The sequence below is a fragment of the Strix uralensis genome, chromosome 1 (genome assembly GCF_047716275.1).
Source record: "Strix uralensis isolate ZFMK-TIS-50842 chromosome 1, bStrUra1, whole genome shotgun sequence".
Taxonomy (NCBI): domain Eukaryota; kingdom Metazoa; phylum Chordata; class Aves; order Strigiformes; family Strigidae; genus Strix; species Strix uralensis.
In genome coordinates, this window is record NC_133972.1 from 144925312 (window position 1) to 144946818 (window position 21507).

At 36.5% G+C, this 21507-nt stretch overlaps 1 protein-coding gene across 3 annotated transcripts; it reads left to right on the plus strand.

Moving 5' to 3' along the window:
• The first annotated feature begins 382 nt into the window (after positions 1-382).
• Positions 383-20578, plus strand: LRRCC1 (leucine rich repeat and coiled-coil centrosomal protein 1). Of its 3 annotated transcripts, XM_074883813.1 has the most exons (19): positions 383-562; positions 723-928; positions 1270-1335; positions 2101-2268; positions 3857-4026; positions 4127-4336; positions 5116-5318; positions 6073-6259; positions 6595-6743; positions 7803-8007; positions 11087-11226; positions 12494-12695; positions 13728-13913; positions 15115-15289; positions 16039-16202; positions 17082-17290; positions 17494-17631; positions 19551-19686; positions 20300-20578. In XM_074883813.1, exons 1-19 carry the CDS (start codon positions 504-506, stop codon positions 20420-20422), a joined length of 3096 nt encoding a protein of 1031 aa, XP_074739914.1. In that variant the 5' UTR covers positions 383-503; the 3' UTR covers positions 20423-20578. The 3 variants fall into 3 exon arrangements, with proteins under 3 accessions (XP_074739914.1, XP_074739934.1, XP_074739925.1); XM_074883833.1 differs by lacking the exons at positions 17494-17631; positions 19551-19686; positions 20300-20578 and having other exon boundaries at positions 16902-17223; XM_074883824.1 differs by lacking the exons at positions 17082-17290; positions 17494-17631; positions 19551-19686; positions 20300-20578 and adding an exon at positions 16856-16946.
• Positions 20579-21507: the final 929 nt, after the last annotated feature.

The window sequence follows — 21507 nt, forward strand, 5'->3', positions numbered from 1 at the left end:
GGTGAGTTTTAAGCCACGACTGGAGTAAACTCCTAATACTTGTATCAGCCCTAAAAAAACTCCAACCCCCCCCCCAAGCAGCTCCCTGAGGAGAACTCAAAGCAGCCCCGTTTATAAACCCAGGCTCCTCGGTAGGCGCTCCCAGCCGGCAGGTAGGGTCCTGCCCCACCGGCACCTCACCGACGACACCCGACCCGCCGGCGCCGCTGCCCACCGCCGGGCAGAGCGCGGCCTCGCCTGCGGCTGTGCGCATGCTCCCAGCGGGCTCCCCCTCTGCGCACGCTCCCAGCGGGCACCGCCTCCGCGCATGCTCCCAGGTGCTTCCCCCTCCGCGCATGCGCCATGCTGGCGGCGGGAGGCGGGGAAAAAAGCGGGAAGGGGTTGCTTTGCGGTGGGGTTGTCGTGAAGGGTTTGCGTTTTAGCCGTAAAGCACGGAGCTTTGCCTCTAGGGAGACGAGGGAAGTTTGAAGTGAAGTGGTGGTTTGTGCGGGTGATCCAATGGAATGGCGGGGTACCGCGCTATCGCCGGCGAGCTTAGCCTCATGGATAAAGGCCTTAAGAGGTGAGGAGCTCGCCGTAGGGGCAGCGTCCCACTGCAGCCGGCGCGGGGAGCTGGGCGCTTGGGGTGAGGGGACGCCGTGGCGGGGCGTGGTGGGGTGCTGGTTAGAGGTAGGATACAGGTAGGTAGACCTGTAAGGATAACAGGTGCCTTTCCTTCGCAGCTTGCTGGAGGTCTCCCTGAGCTCGGACCTGCACACGCTCAACGTACACTGTAACTGCATCGCCAGAATCGAAGGGCTCAGCCACCTCCGGAATCTGCAGCATTTAGATCTGTCATCAAACCAAATCCGCCGGATCGAGGGGCTAAATTCCCTGGCTAATCTGCGCACCCTAAGTTTATCCTGTAACCTGCTAACGAAAGTGGAGGGTCTGCAGTATTTATTTCTGTCCATTTAGTAACTCATGAAGCTTTTCTGAGAGTTGTGTTAAATCTTGCTTATGGAAAATATGCATATAATTAAGGTTTTACAAAGTTAGTATGAGCTACTGGCCATCTTATGTAAATTTTAAAAAGACTATATAGTCAGTATAGGCTTTATCATAGCAAGATGCCTTAATTTAGAAGGAAAAATTTATTTTTATATTATGATCATAGTTTATTTTCATAACTTGTTATGATTTTTAAAGGCTTACTTTGCAAGTTTTGACTGGATGAGAACAGAGTATTCTTCAGAAAATCTTAATTTTTTTTTTCCTCGTTTTGTTTAGGACTGGAAAAACTCTTTAATTTAACTATACTGAATTTGTCTTATAATCACATACATGATCTCTCTGGTAAGTGACTCTGGCATGTGCAGTGCAATAAAAAGCATTTGTCTCACTTTAATTTTTAAAAAATTGATGAAGTGTATTTTTAGAAGTTTCTAGTAGGTCAGCTAATTGAGTAATGCTACTAAAGGTGGCAATTGCTGCTACTGTCATCTTTCAAGTTTCTAACATTAAGGGTTGTTCTGAACTGGAATTTATTCTCCTGTATTTGGCGAGACCGAGCATGTTCAAAGTAGTACAATAAACATTTCAAACTTATTTCCAAATTGAAAAATGCAATAGTTCTAGAAGATATTTCCAAAATATTAATATTTTTCCTTTTTATAGGACAAAAATGCAACTTTGGATATGAATCTATTCTAAATCTATTTGTTGAAATTGTCAATTGTTGCTTCTAACTAAGGTTTTAAGCTACAGAATCAAGGGAGTTTGTAAAAGAAAACTAAAAATAATATTGGTAACAATTTTGTTAATGGACTGAGTTATAAAAAGGAACTTCAAGCAAAATTTGTATTTTTATATGCTTAACAGTTAGAAGCTAATCTGTTTCTTTAAAGTTAGCCCTCATAACTAGCTTAAGTGTTGTACTGAGTAGCAGTGTAGCTCATTAATATATGTAGATAAGGTTATGGAGCGAAAGCTGTTAACATCATTTCCAGTTAAGATGTATTACTTACTGAATATTGTTCAACAAGGTGCCATTTTTTCTAAACCCTATAGTCTAAGATCATAGCAGAAATCATTATTTTGTGTTTTTTCTCACATTTTCAGGATTTCAGTGCCTTCATGGAACCAGTCATAAGATTAGCCATATTGACCTTCACAGCAACTGTGTAAACAATATTAATCACTTACTGCAGTGCACAAAGGGGCTGCGCTGTTTGACAAATCTGACACTGGAAAAAAATGGAAAAGCCAATCCAGTTTGTCACACAGCAGGTATGTATCTCATGTTAGGTAGACACACTGTGTGCTCCTTAGGTCAGTGATTTCCCTTAAGCTGTGAGCCAGGTTCTGAAGCTTGGAAATTCATTCATAAACTGGCCAGCCTGCAGAAATCTAGATTCTGTCAAAATTAATTCGTTTTCCATTAATTTTTTTTCTTTTCCCCCAGACATATCTCAAAATTGTAACTTGTGTGCTTTGATAAGGCTCGGCTTTTCCCATATTATTTTGGGTTAAGGTGGGAGAGAGACAAAGAGTGCTGGGAAGAGAAAGTATTGCAGAAATAAGAGGAAAGGAGTATTAATATTATAAGGTAGATGGGTGGAGAATTTGAAGAATGTACATAGAGATATTGAACTATATAGAAGGAGGGCAGGCGTGAGAAGTAGATGGTCTACTGATAGAGACCTTAAGAGGAAGATCAGTAGTAAGCACTGTTAGCCTTGATTCTCCTTTTCCCACAGCTTCAGTAAACAGTGAGAGACTCGTAAGATGCTCTGCAGTAATTAGCATTTTCATCAAAATAGTAGGCAGGGGTTTCACTAGGCAGTGTGGAGACAAGTTGGAGGAATGTGTGTGGATACATCATTTTCAGTTGCATTGCTTAGAGCTTCCAGTTTGGGGGTAGGTTTTTTTACACTGTTTAAATATTACACCATGTGTTCAAACAAGTTAAATTGTAGCATCCTGTTTTGGTGCAGGTTTTGTTTGTTTTCTTCGTTTGTGTATAAGGGAAAAATTTCATACAGGAAGGTAGAAGTGGAGGATTGATACTTTTGGGACAGCTCAAAGATAATTTCATTACAAAGAGTAGAACAGTAGGAATTACAATAATACAAAAATAACAACCATATCATGAGCATGTAACTGGTACAGGTGTAATGTGTGTACAGTTCTTGGAAAGAAACCTCAGAGATAATTGAGGGAAGCCAAATAAGGACTTCGGTAATGTTTTCAAAAGCACCCACAAACAAGTTTTACAAATGCATTCAGGCACCATGGAAGCAGTAGCAGGACTATTGAAGTTATCTGGATAACTTAGAAAATTCCACTAGTTTTCTTCTGTAAGTTTTTACGTACCTCTTCGTATCTATCTGATGGCACTTACTTTCAAAACTGCAATGTTCAGAAGTCCAAATTCTATTAATTTAAAGAAATATAACTTTGATGCCTTACAGTTTCATAACACCTTATGTCATTCACTGAAAAAGGATGGCATTATCTAAGCCCTTTCAGAACTTGCTTTTCCATTATGTTTGTCTGTCCTTGCACCTGATACAACTGTTTTGGTGCAGCAGGCTGACATTAAAAGGTTGTCTATGCAGCTGCAGGATGCTGATGGTGGTGGGTAAATCCCTGTGCAGACTGGGACAAGGCAGGCAGCTTCCCAGTTAATTTGTTTTGTAATATTGTCTGGTGAAAGCCTTATGGGTGGGGAAAGGTGAGACACTTGTAGATAACTCACTACTTTTTTTCTTCTATTAAAAATGCAGTGAATAATTTAAGACAACACGGTACCTAAAATGCACTAGGCATCTCCATCGGAGATTAATTTCAATTTAAATGTGGTCTTTTCCTCAAGGTTATAGAGAAACTGTTCTTCAGACATTGCCCCAGCTAACAGCTCTAGATGGAAGAAGTATTTCTGGTGAACCAGTGGATCTGGCAGAAGAAAACTCTTCAGATTTGCAGTGTTTAGAAGACATTTTGGGCTGTTTGGCTTCATCTGGGTGCCCCTCGTCCAGAGATCAGGTGCCATAGTTTGTGTGTACTGATTTTAAAATTAATACGTTTTATTTTTATATTGCATGCAACTCATTAATGTTACAAGGGTTATATTTCCTTTTGATAGAACTGTGTTACCTTACCAGTGGTGACACCACATATCGACCAGGCATTAGCTCATTTTCGTCAACGTACAAGAACACCAGTACAAAGTGCCATCAGCTCCTCTACAGAGCTTGTCTCTTCTTCAGAACCAGAGAAGGCTGAACCTGATAAAATATACAGTGAGGTGAGGATTAAAAAAATAGAAGATCAAATTTCACAGATACTGCAAAAGGTGAGGTTTTTTCTGTGATTGCACAGAAAGTTTTGTTTGTAAAATGAGGTGTACCTTTTGATAATGTAAAAGTTTGATGGGACAGACTGGAACATTTCTACTGGTATGTATGTGCTGACTTCATGCTAATGTGTTCTTAATTTTGAGAAACTGGGAATAAAATAAAAATAAGTCTTTAGAAGTGAAGCTTGCACTTTGAATCACAAAAACTTTCATACTGAGTAAAAACCATAGTGTGAGACTAGGAAAACTTATCTGATCATATTATATGGAAAAATTGTTTCTGTTTTTTACCCTGAAGCCATCAATATAGTAACTGAACCAGAGTAAAATATGAAATGCAGCAAAATACCTGGATTATAAAGTTGTTGGAAATTAATTTTGCTAATAGGTCAAGTTGGTCTGATATGTTTGTCAGGTATGTTTTTGTAGCAGTTTGTGGTGTACCTTGCATGTTTGCAAGGCTTTTCTGGTTTTAAATACAGTATTTATTTTACATTTTGCACCAAGCTTCTGTGCCTAAGGATTTTACCAAACTTCAGGTATTTCAGAAAGATACAACTGTGTGTTCTCAAGCATGCTGTTGTGTTGGGTTTATTTTATCTTTAAAACAACAAAATGTTTTAGCAAGGAGGGAAGGGGTTGTTTGGAAGCAATTATTTACTTTTCTGTTAAAATTATTTTGTGTGAACTTTTTAAAAACAGCGCCTGAGTAAATGTTAGAAATTAGCAAATTGGAAATTTTAAAATGTGTAGATAAAACTTGCATCTGTTCCTAGGTGTCTGATACCTCAAGAAGGGAAGCTCCTCCAAATGTTCTCAAAGCTAAGAGAGATACAGATCCAACTTCTGAGAGCGAAAATGATAGTGGGAAAGAGAACAACAGAAAGGTGGTGAAAAGAAGCAAGATCCCTACTTACCGCAGAACTACCTTATCTACTAGGTGTCATGCGAATCATCTTAATAACAAAATAACTGACAGGTATCCCAGTGTTTGCCATATAAAGCCAAAACGAATTAAGCTTAATATTGTTCAAGTGAATGTAGTCTGACTTGAAACATTTTGCTGAAAGTGGTAGGTTGGGTAAATTAGCTCTGTTGTTAATGCTCTAAAAATTACTAGCTGCTGAGGCTTCACTCAGTCATTTTCCTGTATGAGCATTTTCTGTCTTTAGGTGGAAAGGAAATTGAACTGAAGATTCCAAAACAAACACTTTCAGAATTCTAACAGCTTGTATTTTCATCTTTGTTTTAAATTGTGGTGACAGAAGAAGTCTCCACAGACAGAAGAATTGAGTCATTAAAAAATATAAATAAAAGATTCATGGTGTCAAAGCAGTGGTCAGGGATTTAACTGTCCATATTCTGTGATGAAACTGAGGATGCCATAATAGTTCGCATCACTTCTGATATTTTTATAAATCATAGAAGATGATATAAATTGGAATATGTTAGTTTAGTCAGCCACTGGAGCTCTACAGCTACTCTGCTTCTCTAAAACTGCTTAAAATCTATGTGATCATAAGATGTATTTTTTTTTATATAGCTGAAGATTTGAATTTAGCTGTTTGTTTTATGATCTGCTTGAAAATTTTCTATGTGGTTTTGAACTCTGTACAGTTCAACATCTACACAGAACTGTAAAATTTTGTCCTGCCTGAAAAAATGTCTGAATCCCCTGTTACTGTTTAAACTCTGAATGTTCTTAAATATACCTTGATGGCCTGCTATTATAGGGAAGAGAAGAAGAGTTCCTCAAAGTGTCCACGCTCCAGTCAGAGAGACTCTCATCTGAATTCATCATTGGATGCTCAAGACTTGGAAGTAGTGGGAAGAAAAGCTGAAATATTAACTGGAAGACAGAGCAATATAGAAAAAGTAGAAGAAATTAATTCAAATGCCACAGAGGAATCAACATATCGAGTATGTTTTGCATCTTATCAAGTTAAATATGAGTATGTCTTCACCTGGAGCCATGCATATGTCTCCTGGTGAAACTTTAAAATTGGAAGTGACAGAAGTAATTGTGTGTAGATAGTATCAAAAAATAGTGGAGTTCTTGTAGTGTCAGCTGGAAGAGAATTTATTTATTTCAGTTTTGTGGGGTTTTTTGGCCTGGCCACTTGCACTTTCCTCTGTCATCCATGAATTCCAGAAAGACAAAGAATACTTGTTCTACAATTATGAATATTGTTTGTCACTTTTGGCTACATTTGAATGTTTCCTAGTAAGTTGATGCTTACCACATTCTTGCTAAGGTGCTGATTCAAGAACTGGATCAGGAGAAAGAAAGGAGATGGAAAGCAGAGCAAGCAGAGAAGAAATTAATAGAGCACGTCAGAGAGCTACAGAAACATGCAAAAGAAGAAAAGAATATTCAGAGTATGGCTGTATACACTACAGACAGGTAGGGAAACAGTGCTGTAGTGAGTTTGTTCCATGTTTTTTTTTTTTAATTCAGAACAGCTTTAAACAATACACTTGGAAAATAATGAATCAAGAAGTAGAGCTAGAATTTCTCTCAGTATTACCTGATGAAATTCCTTGCTGTAGCTCTGCAGCTTTCTTCCTGTTCTTGTCTCAGAACAGTATCAGTATGTCACCTCCATTTCTAGCCATTACTTTCTAAGCAATCTGTATCATAATTGTACTTGGTCTTTCAGCTCAAGTACTAGTAGCTGTCTCGTATCATACTTTCTGCTTCCAATTCCCAATCTCACTTTTCACCTGTACATACAACATTCTTTTTTTCCAGCACAGTGCACTTGAACAAAGATGTTTCTGGCAGGCCAGAGTTGGCCAGTAGGCAGTATGTTGTGCAGGTCAGGCCTAGCATATCTTCCTATAGACTGCTGTCATCATCCTTGTAGGTTCTGAGCAGCATCCTTTTTTCCAAAAGTTCTCCCTTCTAACAAAGCATTGTTTGTTATCAGCTATGATTGGAGTTGTCTGCTCTATTTGTCTTTTTCTTAACTGTTGTAGTTATGAAAGACACATTTTTTGTTTTAGGTTCACTTCCCACCTTTATTTGTTACCACCTTGGATAAGAAGCTTATTATGTTCCTTTTCTTTTGAGATAGATCTTATATCAAAAATTATTAGAATATTTAAGGGTATTTCAAAGTTTTCTGAAGAAAATTATTAAATTACAAATTGTTACTATATGTTTGACTTCTGTACAAAGCAAAATGATACTGGAATGTCATTTCCTTAAAGACCTATCTATGAGGTTGTCTCCAACTCAGTTTCTTTTAAAATGAATCTCCGTATAGTAATACTACACATGACTTTAGTAATATTTTACATGTTTTCAAACAATTTTACATGACAGTACTGTAAATAGTAAAACTCAGCAACGAACAACATACCGTGCCATGACACACACTAATGTATTTTTCTCAATGTATTTGGCATCAAACTGAATACTAACATGTTTGTAATACAACTTTATTGCATTTATTCTCAGATTAAAGGAATTGATATTGAAAGAGAGAGATGTTAAAGCAAGGCTGCAAGCAGATGTCCAACAGTTGAAAGGTGAAACTGAAAGACTGACAGATGAGTTAAATCAGGCAAGAAATAAAGAAGCAGAACGTCAGAAGGCCATGCAAGCTTTAGAAGAAACACTTTCCAAGATGGAGACACAGAGATTGCAGCAACGAACAATAGAGGTAAATATCTTTAATGAGTAAATAATACAGTGGCAACAGGATGGCTACTATAGTCCTAGATAGTAAGAAATACTAGATTTTACAAGCCTTAAGTCTGAGTTTTTCACAATAAACCTGGGGCTTTTTTCTTCTACATAGTAGTAGTTAATAACAAGTATCCATTTTAATTGTCAATTAATGTCTCCTATAAATAGAAGTATGTCATGTGATGTGGCCTTAAAGATAAAGGAGAACAAGTCCCATGTACTTAACACTGAGAGTTGGTATTTTCTGAAAATACACAGTAACAAAGACAAGTGTTTTTAAAACGTTGCTGAAACCAATAAAGATCTTACTAGCAGGGTGGAAATCTGGTGGTTCTGTTTATTTTGCTGATCTAAAGAATTAGATGCTTTTAACTGTGAACAGAACAGTAATTTCTGAGAACTTAAAGATTCTAGTTTGGAGTTTTTTTGTTTGGGACTTCTTAGGTTTTGGTTTTACAGCTGGAGAAGATAATGATGTTTTTGTTGTCAGAGGCACTTTGTTCAGTGTACAAAGACGTAAGATCAAGATGTGGGACCAGATACTGCCACTATTTCTGACTGAATAATTAACTGGTGAATTTTCAGTGGCCAAATGCTGCATCCTCCAATATCTATTCCTATTGTTTGATTATATTCCTATATCAGCCCATTCCTGTGTCACTGAACACATCCACTTACAGAACTGAATCCTAATACATCCATCCTGAAAAGTCTCTGAACTGCTAGTGTGGTGCTCTAGATACCCTGAAAGGGAACAGACTCAGGGACTGTGTGCTGACAGCCAAACTGCAAGTGCCATTCAAGCTATGGATTATCCACTCTCCACTTTAGGCTCAAGTTTAGGCACCTGAGTGGCTCTTCCATTTTCTTGCTTATCTGTAAACACTCTGGAGTTACTGTGGATCTAGAAGTGACTTTCAGTTTAGATCAGGTATCTGCATGTCACTTTGGAAAGTACTAAATTTAGTGATGTAAAGTGGAGAGTGGTTGGGTTTTTTGTTTGTTTGTTTTTTTCTTTTCCTATAAGAAAGGAAATACCTTACTGGTGTATGAGGTTTTCATTTTTCCTTTAATGAGTTTTTAGAAATAAATAATCTCTTTTGATAGTAGCATAATTTTTATTAACTTCAAAATTTTTTTAAAGGGAAGGTCTTTGTTCCTGTCTTTAAGATCCTGTAGCAAATGCTCTTTAATAATTATGTTTCAAAGAATAATCATGATGCTCTAGAGACTACATTCTCTTCTTGAATGCTCAGATTTAATATACCTTTGGCCTATTTTATCAACTCCAAAATTAACATTCTATAATATTTCATAGAGCTTTCTCATAGTACACATTGGCAGTTAGCTTCAGTGGTAAATTATGGTTATTCTAGGTAGTCTCTGTTTAAGGATTTCAGTCAATATTACTAGATTACTTCTTTAAGGGTTTCAAGATAAATAAGTTACTATGCATCTAAATGTGTGCCCTATTTTCTGGCACTCTTTAAATTTGCATGTGTTTTTGTTTTTAAGTGCTTCAGTTTAGGAGAGAATTGCTTCACTTCACCCACAAAACAACAGTACAGTGGGATGCGTCTAAATGTTACTTGTGAAGAGGCTTAACATGTAGAACGTCAGAACTTAGCTTCGTAGTCAAGCCTCACAATAATTTTTGTACAACTGAAGATACTCTGTGAACTTTAGATACCTCTGGCATTCGCGAGCAGGAACTCATAACATGCAGCAGCACTTAGACATCTTAAGGGACATTGCAGGAGATGATAAACAGTTTCCAATGTTTTATTTGACAGTGCAGGACATTCCATACAGCTGTTCCTTAATTTTTTTTTTTCATTTTGATTGCTCAAAAATCATGTTGAGGGGAGAGTTGTGGTGGAATTCTGAAAGAAAACAGATTTGTGTTGCAGGGTTTTTTTGTTGTTTTTTGTTTTGTGGGGGTTGGGTGTGTTTGGTTTATTTTCTTGTGAGAATTGGAAAGTAAACTGGGTTGTCTCTGCATTCTATCTCTGCCATTAGATAACTGACAGAGTATTTAGTCTATTAACCATTCACAAATTTGGAATTTGGATACTCTGGAAAGCAAAGAGATTAGAATTGTATAAGTATGGAACATGGAAACCCTTTGCTTTACTTAGGAGGACAGGTTGACAAGACAGTTGTTACTGCTCACTGCCTGAGCACAAAAGGATTGAGATGATTGCTGCAAGTAATGATTAGGAGTAAGAATATCTCCATTAACATCACCTCTTCTGTTTCTGTTGCATGTTCTAACTTGCAGCTTCTGAAGTGTCTTGATTCTGAATTACCATTTCATGAGTAATTAAAACCTTTATAACTGTTCTCATTTTTTTTCCTACTTGTTGAGTCAGAAAAGACAGCTTTGTATGTAAAAGGCTTAAGATTATAAAATGGAATTACTTATAAAAACTTGCATCAAATGGAAAAAGTGGAGTATGCCACCTGGTGTTTATACTTATTCTCTATTTTTTTTGTAGAATCTTTAGAAAGCAGCTTTCTTCAACTTTAAGCTGTAAAACTCAGACAGATAACTCAAAGTGTTAAAAAAAAAAAGTCATATTGAATACATCTAAAAATGTTTTGCTTGAAACTAATAACTCATTACAATATGAGAGTTTGTAACTGAGGAGATCATTCTGCCAGTACAGTTGTTCCACTTCTGCAGGATGGTTTCAAGTTCTTTATAAATTTAGTAAATGTCCTGGGTTCTTCATAAAAGTTACTTTGTGTTTTAATAACCTAACCTAAGACTTAAACATCTTATGTTAAATTTCTGCAAGTGTAACAAAATATATTAAGTAAAAAGGAAAAAAAAAATAACCTTCCTTTGTCTTGGGCTAGATAACATAATAAAATTCCATAAAAATTTGTGAAAAATACTGTCAGTTGTGGAGTATGCTGTGAATGTAATGGCCCAGGTAGACATGTATAAAACTTTAAATAAGCACCTATTACTTTCTATTCTAGTATAACATATGAATACGTTACAGTTTTAAGAAAATCTTGCTTCTCTCTTTATGAATTCTACACAGATGAAACAGGTGCAAGAAGCAGAGCTTAAAGCATCAGCAAATGAAAGAGAAGTACAATTACTTCGAATATCCTTTCGACAACAGAAGGAGAAGGTAAAACAACTACATGAACTTCTTATATTAAGAGAACAAGAGCAAAGGTATGGGGTCTTCTACTTTCACAAGTTAATAGAGATGTTAGTGTTGTGAATGTGTTGGGTGTGGTTTTGTTTGTTTTTAATGTGAGAAATGGTCTTTGTAAAACTGTAGAAGTCTTCCCACCCATTTTTCTGCTCAATTAAGAATGTCTTCATATCTTGTAGATTCTTGACTGCTAAGTCCATGTAGGCAACTGTGTTCTTATGGCCTTTCACTTGATAGGTTCTTGTCTTATGGATGGCTGAACTTTTTATTTTAAATACTTGATCTTTAATCCAGAAAATAACCAGATAAAAATAAAATCGCATTTGAATTGTTGTCGGAAGATCTGCATACACTACAGTAACACAAAGTGTTCCAAAAAAAAGTCAGCTTCTACAGTGTCTTGCATTAGGGTGGGCAGGTGGCTTGTGACTGTTTTCTTGTTTCCTCTCAAAATTTCCTTTTTTTGGAGAATACTTGAACATAAGTTCTATACTGTTTAGCTAATACAATCAAATATGTGCACAAACTAAAGCAACAAGTGGTGTGTGGTATACTAGTATGTGAGAGAGGTTATTAATAAAATAAGCTGGTTACACTTGCTAAATTTTACAAGGATAAATGTATTCAGATACCAAGATAGCTGCAGGTTTAGATGGGAAGAATCTGACAGCTGTGTTTTGAGAACTTCCAATTCTTATCTCATAAATCTCCAAAAGATGTAATGTGAAGGACAGAGTTTTGTGTTTGTGCTTTAAAGCAGCTGAACAGAATAATCTTAAAGTACAAGGTACTTTTGCTTCAGCATTCTCCTAGAGAGATGCTTCCAGATAGGAAGGAGGCTTATCCTGGAACCCTTCAGGTCCATGCTGCTGCTGCTTTTCAGGTTTTGGGTCTGAGTGAGAAGCAACAGTTGCTGGGTGAGGGTGAAGAGAATGACTGCAAAAGAGGGTATTTGGCTGTACAGTGCGATTCCCTGATTCCAATGTTTCTTCCAGATCTTTGTTAACAGCAAGCCAAACAAATGCTAACTACAGCAAAAGAGTAATTGAATAATTTCTACAAAAGTTTGAACTAAAAATTAAGGTTATTCCTTTAGATGTGTAACAGTAGTCAACACACTTCTCACCCTAGGGCCATTGTCAGACTGAAATCTGTCTGTGAAACTAAGGAGTTTATCCCATTTATTACGTAATTTATTAACCTTTTTAAGAAATACTAAGGAAATTGAAATAGCATTGTGAGATCCTGCAGCTGTTGTCTCAAGTATATGTTTGATAACTTCAGGAAAGAACTTGAAACCCGAGTTGCTTTAAATGGACCTGAATTTCAAGATGCTTTGTCAAAAGAAGTGGCTAAAGAGGAGCAGAGGCATGAACAACATGTTAAAGAATTTCAGGAGAAAATTAATATATTAAACCAGAAGTACAAAGAATTAGAAGATGAATTTCGCTTAGCTTTAACTATTGAAGCAAAACGGTTTAAAGAGGTAAGACTAAGAGAACATTTCATCTCAGACTAGGTGGAGTTGTAGTTCTCTTAAATGTGTTGGGTTTTGGGGTTTGGTTTTTTGCTTTTGTCTTTTTTTTTTTTTTTTTAAATCCTTAAGGTATTTGCTCCAAGGATTCATCTAAAAATACTGGTGATAAGCTTTGAAAGATCAATGATTAGAACTTAGACACCAAATGCCAAGTCAGCACTCAAAAAACCCAACATTTTTGTTCATAACTAAATGTTAATCAAAAGAAATTAGAAAAACTTCTATCTGGTGGTATCAATTAATTTTAAAAAATGTTGACCTTCTATTAGAATATGTTCAACTAGTGTAAAAACTTGTGGTGTTTTGATAAGGTTATGGTTACATATATACTGGTGTATTTAATAATAAAGTTTCCTATTGTTTATCTATTCCAAATTGGATTTTGGATATGCATTTTGAAATTCAAATTCAAAACTTGCTTACTAAATTCCTTAGATAACTTATTTCTATGGCTAGTGTTTCCATTATTTTATATGTTAAATAATATAAAATTTTAAATGCTTCACCTTCACTTATACTTGGTTTTCTTCATTTTAAACCACTTGCATACATAGGAGAAGAAGGGAAAGAAAAGACTGTTTTTTCACCCCTCAAATCTTTCTCTTGCAAGGAAAAGAAATAGAATTAACTTTAAGCTCGTCTTTCCAGATTTCAATGTTAATCTTAACAATGAGATTAAATCAATCCATTGTTTTCATTTCCCAGACTGTGTTTTTTCCTGCTCTGCTTCCCATCCACCCATGAATTATTTTTTTCCAGGTTTTTGTTTTACAAGTTTGTAGCTGAGCAGAACCAGTTTTTTGAGTTGAAATATCATCAACAAACTAGTAGAATACCAGTTTCAGATATTCACTGATTTCACATACTGTTGATGAACTTCTATTTCTTCCTTTATTTGAAATTCAGATTTCATTTGTGTGTATGTATACACCCTTTCGCCAAATGTTATAATTTTTCAAGTCTTATCTTGTAAAACTTTAGGTAAAAGAGGGTTTTGAAAATGTTGCTGCTGATCTAGTTGAACATAAACGAGCCCTGTTTGAATTTGAACAAAAGGAAAAGGAAATGGCAAGTCTGATCCAAGACCTGACAAGTATAGTAAAAGAACAGAAAGCAAAGATTGCAGAACTAACAAAATCAAATGAAGAAGCTACAGCAAACCTAAAGGTACTTGTTTCAAAAGATTTCAACTACATATATGATATTTTGGTAATATTTTATCTATAAAAGTAACAATTCCATACAAGGTAGATTGACTGAAAGACATGTTTCCTGTTACGCTAAAACCTAGTATTCCGCATCAGCCTTTATTCTTGTGTCTTGCACTTCTGTTTCTCACAAACACTGTTCCCCGTACAGCAAAATCTAGACTCATTTGTGTCTTTAGAAGTGGACTCCTTGCCTTGTAATTGCTAGCAGTTTGTATATAATCAAGTGGTCACTCTAAACTGAGATTTAAAAACCTACATTAATAGTCCTGACCCTTTGTAAATTCAAAGTAATGGAATATGGTTCTGCAGTTGTCACTCTACATGAAGTAAAAATGAACTTGGACAAATAATCAAGTGTATTTATTAGCAGCTTAGTATCTCAGGGTTGCATAAAATTAGCAGAATTAGTCATTTTCTACTCATTGTCTAATTTGAATGTTAAGTACTGGGGGCACGGCTGCTTTATGTTACACTACTGATCACTGTATAGTAACATATTATAGTACTACATTGTCCGTAAATAATTCTTAAAAATCTTGGGAACATAACTTCTCAGCTGTTGTGTGATCCAGTCCATGTATGTCTCCAGTCCATCTTTATGTTAAAATTTCTCTGGAGCACAACCCCTGCACAGCTGTTTCTAATCACTTCCCTACATGTTGCGGTTGGGGTGTGCAAACATTGTGCTGCTATGCAGAATAGGATTCTGCCAGTCAGTGATGCTGCTAAAACCAAAATTTAAAAATAGCTATATAAAACAGCTGTAATCTGTAAAACAAAAAGTAGCCTGCATAGTTGAGGATAAATCTTTATCATGGAAAGTGGAAGTTCATCCCAGTTTCTGTCTGTTTTTGATTTGGTTTTTAATATCTTGACTTTCTGTTTCTCCTTTTTTTTTTTTTGACTTGTGCATTTAGAATTCTAAGCAAGTGTTTATAATGGCATTGGTGATTTAAAGTGGCTACTTAGAAATCAGTTTTACAGTTTTCTGGGATTGAAATATGTCTACTTGAAGCAAACATTTGTGCTTCATTACTAGGAAGAGATGCAGAGAGAATCCTGTTTACAAGCAGAATATTCCTTAGTTAACTTAATTTGCTGTATATAAGTATTACTTTCCTAGCCACTTGGTAATGATTTGAAATTTCAATTCATAGTGTCGAACTGGAGAACTTGCAACTGTGACTGAGGAATACAAACAGAAGTCTGTTCAACTTGAACTTCTGAAAAAGGAAAATGGAAAACTTATTTCTCAGCTGACAGCCCAGGAATCTGTGATTGATGGATTAAAAATGGAAAGAAAAATATGGGGGCAAGAGTTGGCACAACAAGGTAGAATAACGTGTGGGTTTTTTTTTTCCTTTTGCAGAAAAAATGGTGATATTCAATGTCATACCTTTCAAACGAATGCTCCAATATAGTTGTAATCATGTCAGGGTCTCTGGATGCCTTGATGATCTTATCCAGTTGTAAAGATGATGTGCAAAAATAGATCTTCTGTAGTATGCAGGCCATTATAGGAACTGTAACAGCAGTTGTGGGAGTTAGTTGCTAATATAGTTTATTTCCCCAAAACGTCAAAATACCATAATGTTACACAAAACTAGGAAAACAAGGATTTGTAAATAGTATTATGTAATGCTACTTGTCTATCAGATAAGCCTAATGTGAAAATTTCAGTATATATCTTAAAAATACAAAAAAACCCAAAATCAACCACCTGGTAAATACTGGGTGAAAAAAAGCTTGGACTTTTTTCATTTTCCCTGATTCACGTGACTCAGCACCATTCTTGTGGGCTCTTTGAGATTGGCTGGATCTGTAAGGATTACTGTTGACTTTTATCAGAGTTGTTTTCAAAGGATAAAATACAGACCTTCAGTTCTACATTTTCCTCTTTTAAGTGTTACCTGCCTACAGATTAAAGCCCGACAGTGGCAGTTTCCAGTGGCAAAATGGTCATGTTTTGGTTTTTAAGGTGTTTTTTAAGGTGGTTCTTACCTTCACCTCCCCACGACATTATACATCTTGAGGTCATCTGTAAAATGAGTGCTGTAGTGTGATTATCCTGTTTTATCTAGGAGCTCATCTTGCTCAAGATCGGGGAAAACTAGAAGCAAAAATTGAAGTTTTAATGAATGAGATTGAGACGTTAAAAAAGCAAAAGGAACAGGACAGTGATACGATAAGAATTAAAAACAAAATAGTGGACGATCAGACAGAAACAATTAGGAGATTAAAAGAAGTAAGTGCTGTGTCTGACAACTTGCGTGCTTAACTAAAATTAAGATTTGCAGTGAAAGTTATTGTAAAGGCTGTAAAGAAAGCTGGCTCTGCACTCCTAGTTTACCAGCTCGGAAAGGACAGTCAGGCTGTCAGCGGCAATTGATTTCACTGAGAGCAGAAGAGGGCTTTGTATTAACTTGATGTACAGAGATGCTACTTTGAATCTCTCATTGAACCATATTTATGTAAAGACTTTCTTTTCTTTGCCTTGCTTCAAGTTATTCTTGATAATAATTTTGAGAGAGGAAGAACCTAGGATAACATAATTCTTCCTGTGTGTTTAAAAGAAAGGAAAAAAAATGTAAAAACTTCGCTTCAGGTTTATTTTATAATGTAAATATTTTATTCTCTATTCTGTTCTTGTAAATCAATATTTGAACAGCAGAGCTACTGTGTTTTGTTCTGTTAATTCCATTCATCTCATTTAGAGACTTTATCTTATTAATCAGAGCAAAGTTTTATAGCATGTTATGTCAGGCAAGGTTAGATGTGTTACTCATTAAACTATACAGCAACGTAACAGAATATGAGCTCAGTGATTTGTGTATGTAGAATAAGATGTTGTATTAGAGTTCTAAATACCTTCTCTTCTTAATTTGCTTTCAATTTCAGATTTATGTTTTGATGAATTTTTTTTTTTAATTCTGACTTCTTTCAGATGAAGATTATTTAACTGGCTACCACTTTACTAAGTATTTTTCACATAATACAATTGGAAGAGTAAACTTCCACGTCTGTCTCTACTTTATTCCAGCATAGTCTAAACAGATACCCTTAAAGGGTAACAATAAAGTTAAAATGAAGAGAGTTTGTGTTCTAAAATATTTATCTTATAAAGGGCTTACAAGAAAAAGATAAACAAATCAGAAAACAGCATGAAGAAAATCTGGAAGCTCAGAAATTTTTTCAAGTGCAGTTGGATGAAAAAGCTGCTGAATTTGAAGAGCTAATGGAAAAATTAGAAAGGCAAAAGGAAAGAAAAGAGGAATTAAAGCAACTGCTAGAAGAAAAAGAAGTAGAACTTGACAGCATTAAGAATGCACACAGGTAATACATAAAAGTGATAATTCTTTGGGATCATAATAGTATGCAACACTTCTCTGAAGTTACTCTATGTTCAGAGAGTACTTGGTTTCTGTTAAAACCCACGGAAATGTGGAAAAATAGAAGCATGGAAAACTCTTTTTTTTTCCTGCCCTCCTAAGAAATTACATCCACATTAATTGTAAATATGTGCATTTTATTTTCAGTGCACTGAAAAAGAAGTGGCAAGGTAAAGGAGAGCTGTTAAGCCAGCTGGAGGTGCAGGTTAAACAAATGAAGGAGAGCTTCGATATCAAAGAGAAGAAGCTGATTGAAGAGAGAAATAAAAGTCTTCAGACTCAGAGGTGAACACCTTAATAGCTTATTTTGTGACTGCTCAGTTAGAGAGTTGCTCTGTTAATAACTATACAAAAATGTTAGATTATATGGTGAAAGAATGTGTGATACCTTTTTAAGTACTGGGTGAGCCCAGTTGCTGCAAACTCTGTGCATAGAAGTAATTCTTGCTATACAGGTGACTTACTTCGTGGTACTAGCATTGTTACAGCACTCATCTTTAAACTTAGCTGTGTGACCATTTTCTCTGAAAATAAGTGGAGCCTACATTCATTCCTGCCCAGTATGCCCATTCCACCACAACGCTTTTGGTTTACCTCTGTGAGGAAACTCCATGTCACGCTTACATGATAGGGATTCTTCTACAGTGATCACACATGCTGACTGGAGTCCTGCAGTGAAGATGCTTGTGCACATGAGGCACAGTCTTACAGTCTGTAGCAGAGCTTCTTTGAGCATGAGCCTGTCTAGAACCTTCTAGGTCGTGACCAGGACACATGGCACAAATTGGTTGCTAATCACAGGTTAAGCCAAGCAACCGTGGCTGGCATTTGGGCTTATGAGAGAGACCACAGTGCCTCACTAAGGTCTGTGCAGGATGATGACAATATCTTATGCACTGTGTCGGAAACTTAGGACAGATCCTCAGTACTTATCACAACAACATTAATAAATCATAGCATCATTTAGGTTGGAAAAGACCTTTGAGATCATTGAGTCCAGCTGTTAACCCAACACTGCCAAGTCCACCACTAAACCATGTCCCTAAGCACCACATCTACATGTCTTTTAAATACCTCCAGGAACGGTGACTCAACCACTTCCCTGAGCAGTCTGTTCCAATGCTTGACAACCCTTTCAGTGAAGAAATTTTTCCTAATATCCAGTCTAAACCCCACCCTGGTGTAACTTGAGGCCATTTCCTTTTGTTCTATAGCTTGTTACTTGGGAGAAGAGACCACACCCACCTCACTACAACCTCCTTTCAGGTAGCTGTAGAGCACAATAAGGTCTCCCTTGAGCCTCCTCTTCTCCAGACTAAACAACCCCTGTTCCCTCAGCTGCTCCTCATAAGACTTGTGCTCTAGACCTTTCACCAGCTTCACTGACCTTTGGACACACTTCAGCACTTCGATGTCTGTCTTGTAGTGAGGGGCCCAAAACTGAACACAGTAATCAAGGTGCAGCCTCGATTTGCTTTACCTTTGCTTTACCTTTTTTAATTAAATGCTTTGATTAATTACACTTTCACTATTATTTTAAGGAAGGTCATCTGATTAATAAATGAAAGAAAATACCTTGATGGTCAAGTTTGATTTTAAAAAAACAAATAAAAAACCCAACCAAAGAGTCAGTAGTGCTAGGTTTTGGAATTATTGGAAGATCAGTAGTGAAACTGAAATTTTGCCCCAGATAATTCTATTTTGTTGTAAATTAATTGTATAGCGGAATAATTTGCCTTGCTTTCTGTTGCCACATATTTTAGAATTAGCCCCTAAAACCAGAATTTGCTTGGAGTCAGGGAAATGCTTCACTACTGTGAAGCAGACACTGTTCTGTTTCTGAGAGACACAAGTTTACGGGCGGTTTACAGGATCGCATATCTCAGTCATTGACTTCTCAGGAAGTAAAAGTGTGATGAGTAGATGTTTGCAAACAGGTGGAGTTCTTATCCATGTTGATAGTAGCAAGCCCGAATGTTTGTGTTCTTTGCTAGTGATTAAATGCTTCTGCCAAGAGGCACGCAGAAGCCCTAAACATGGTGCATAAAACTAGAACACGTACTTGAGAAAATGGGACATCTTCTGATGTTCAAATAATTGTCTTCGTGCCTATGTTATTAAAACCTTATCGAAGGCAGAATTGGGCAAACCAAAATACTTCAGTTGTTTGCAGGAGCGTGATTTTTTTTTTTTTTTATTTTTAGGATTGCTGTGGAAAAACTTCACGAAATGGATGATGCTTTTAGAAAACAACTTGAGTCAATGTTGGCAGCTCATCAGGAAGAACTATTGCAGCTGGCAACTGAAAAGGAAAAACAAATTGAAGCAGCAAATGAAAAAGTAACTTTAATACTACATTTATATGTATACTCTATTTGCATTTTTATTCTATGGTTCCTACAACAGTGGTGCTTGCAAATCACCTGTTTGTATCTATCTGGCTAATCTCTGGATGGAAACAACCCTGGTTTAGTCCTTGATCTTTGCACAGCAGGAAAATCTTTAGAACTGTACCATCATGAGGTTCTGTATTCAAGCAAAGTAAAGCTGTGTGCTGTGTAGCTGTTATGAGTCGATAGCTAAACATCTCCTTAACTATACAGCCAAGAATAATGGTGATTATGCCAGATAATCCATTTAACTCACCTATGCCAGCGTTAAGTTACTGTTCCTGTCATATACTGCATTCTTCCTTAGTGTGACAGCTAGTGCTTTTTCTGCATAGTAGGTATTTTGGGTTTGACACATTACTCACTATCTCCTAGCAAATTAATACTTTTTTAAAGCAAAATTCTGCTACTGCATCCTCTCTCAAAAGTAGTACATTGCTTATTTAAACATAAGCATGTAACTCTTGCATTGCTTATCAGTCTTTAAAATTGCTAAGATTATATGATTTTAGGCATATTAAGGAAAAGCAAGAATTCTATTTGATCTCTGTGTGCTCTTGCAGGTTTACTATGTTGAAGAAGAAATGCGGCAGCTTCTGCAGGAAACGGCAAACCATAAAAAAGCCATGGAAAATAAAATAAGACGACTTACACATGCGCTGAATGATATTCAGCAAGATCTTTGAAGATTATTAATATATTCACTTATTACACAAACTTAAGCAAATTCATACATACAATGCACTCTTCCTTGTTTTCTGAATTCTCTGTGATATACTTTAATGGTTCAGGAATCAGACGAATATTTTTACATTATTTTCATAATAAATAGTTATTTCTAACCTTTGGTTATTTTTAACTGTTTTGTCAAAATGGGTCAAAACACATATATAGAAGAAAAGCATCATATGAAATTAGGAACTAGCATGTTTAATAAGAGAAAAGAAGGTTGGGCCTTTGCTTTTAAGACAAGAGCTTGGAGCTTTGCTTCACTGGGGTAAAGATTCTTGTAATGAGAGATCCAAGAATTTACCTGAAAATACGTTTAATCTGCCACTGCAGATGAGGAATGCATGACTCCTGCAACTTAGAGTGGCTTTTTTGGCAGCATAGTTTGGTTCTCTAGAGCAAGAAGCTTCCTATTGGGCTTTTGAAGAATAGGAGATAATAAACTAGCAGCTGCTTCTGGAAGCTAATCATAAGCCTTATGTTAATATGATCATTATACTTCTTTCACGATGGAGACTCTACCATCTCCACTGTACTCAGCCATTTATTTTTATTTGATTTGTTCTCAGAGGATCCTAAACTGTTACTGTACTATGTCATACTCTGAAGTGTTTAATGCTGCAGTAGTAAGTAAAATAGTTAGTAGTAAAATTAGTTATTTGTTGGTGCACCAGGTGGAGCTATTTCTTCTCACCTTCCACTTTGCAGGAGCTAAAGCAGAGCCCTGTTGCCACTAAGCCACCTTTACCATCAGCTTGTTCAGAACCCTGGTGTAAGCACACAGATGTGGTATACCTGTATATGCATTTTTATGCCCAGTAAAAGCACTAGTGCTAGTAAAAGGCCCTGGCCTTTAGCTAACTGTGTAAGGCCTGTTGGGCTTGTTACCAACTTGTTATGAGAACTTGCTGTGTGAACCAGAGCTTGATACCAGCTGCCTCTTGTTATGAGGTGCAGCTTAAGCGTGGGATGTAACAAAGGCCTTGAAAACACAAGCACAAGTTGAAAGCAAGAGGCTGTGGCAGAAAAAACAACTCACTGA

Coding starts and splice junctions, on each gene's coding strand:
- LRRCC1 (XM_074883813.1), top strand. CDS start 504: ATGGCGGGGTACCGCGCTATCGCCGGCGAGCTTAGCCTCATGGATAAA. Junction 1,336..2,100: donor TCACATACATGATCTCTCTG/GTAAGTGACTCT, acceptor TCACATTTTCAG/GATTTCAGTGCCTTCATGGA. Junction 6,744..7,802: donor GCTGTATACACTACAGACAG/GTAGGGAAACAG, acceptor ATTTATTCTCAG/ATTAAAGGAATTGATATTGA.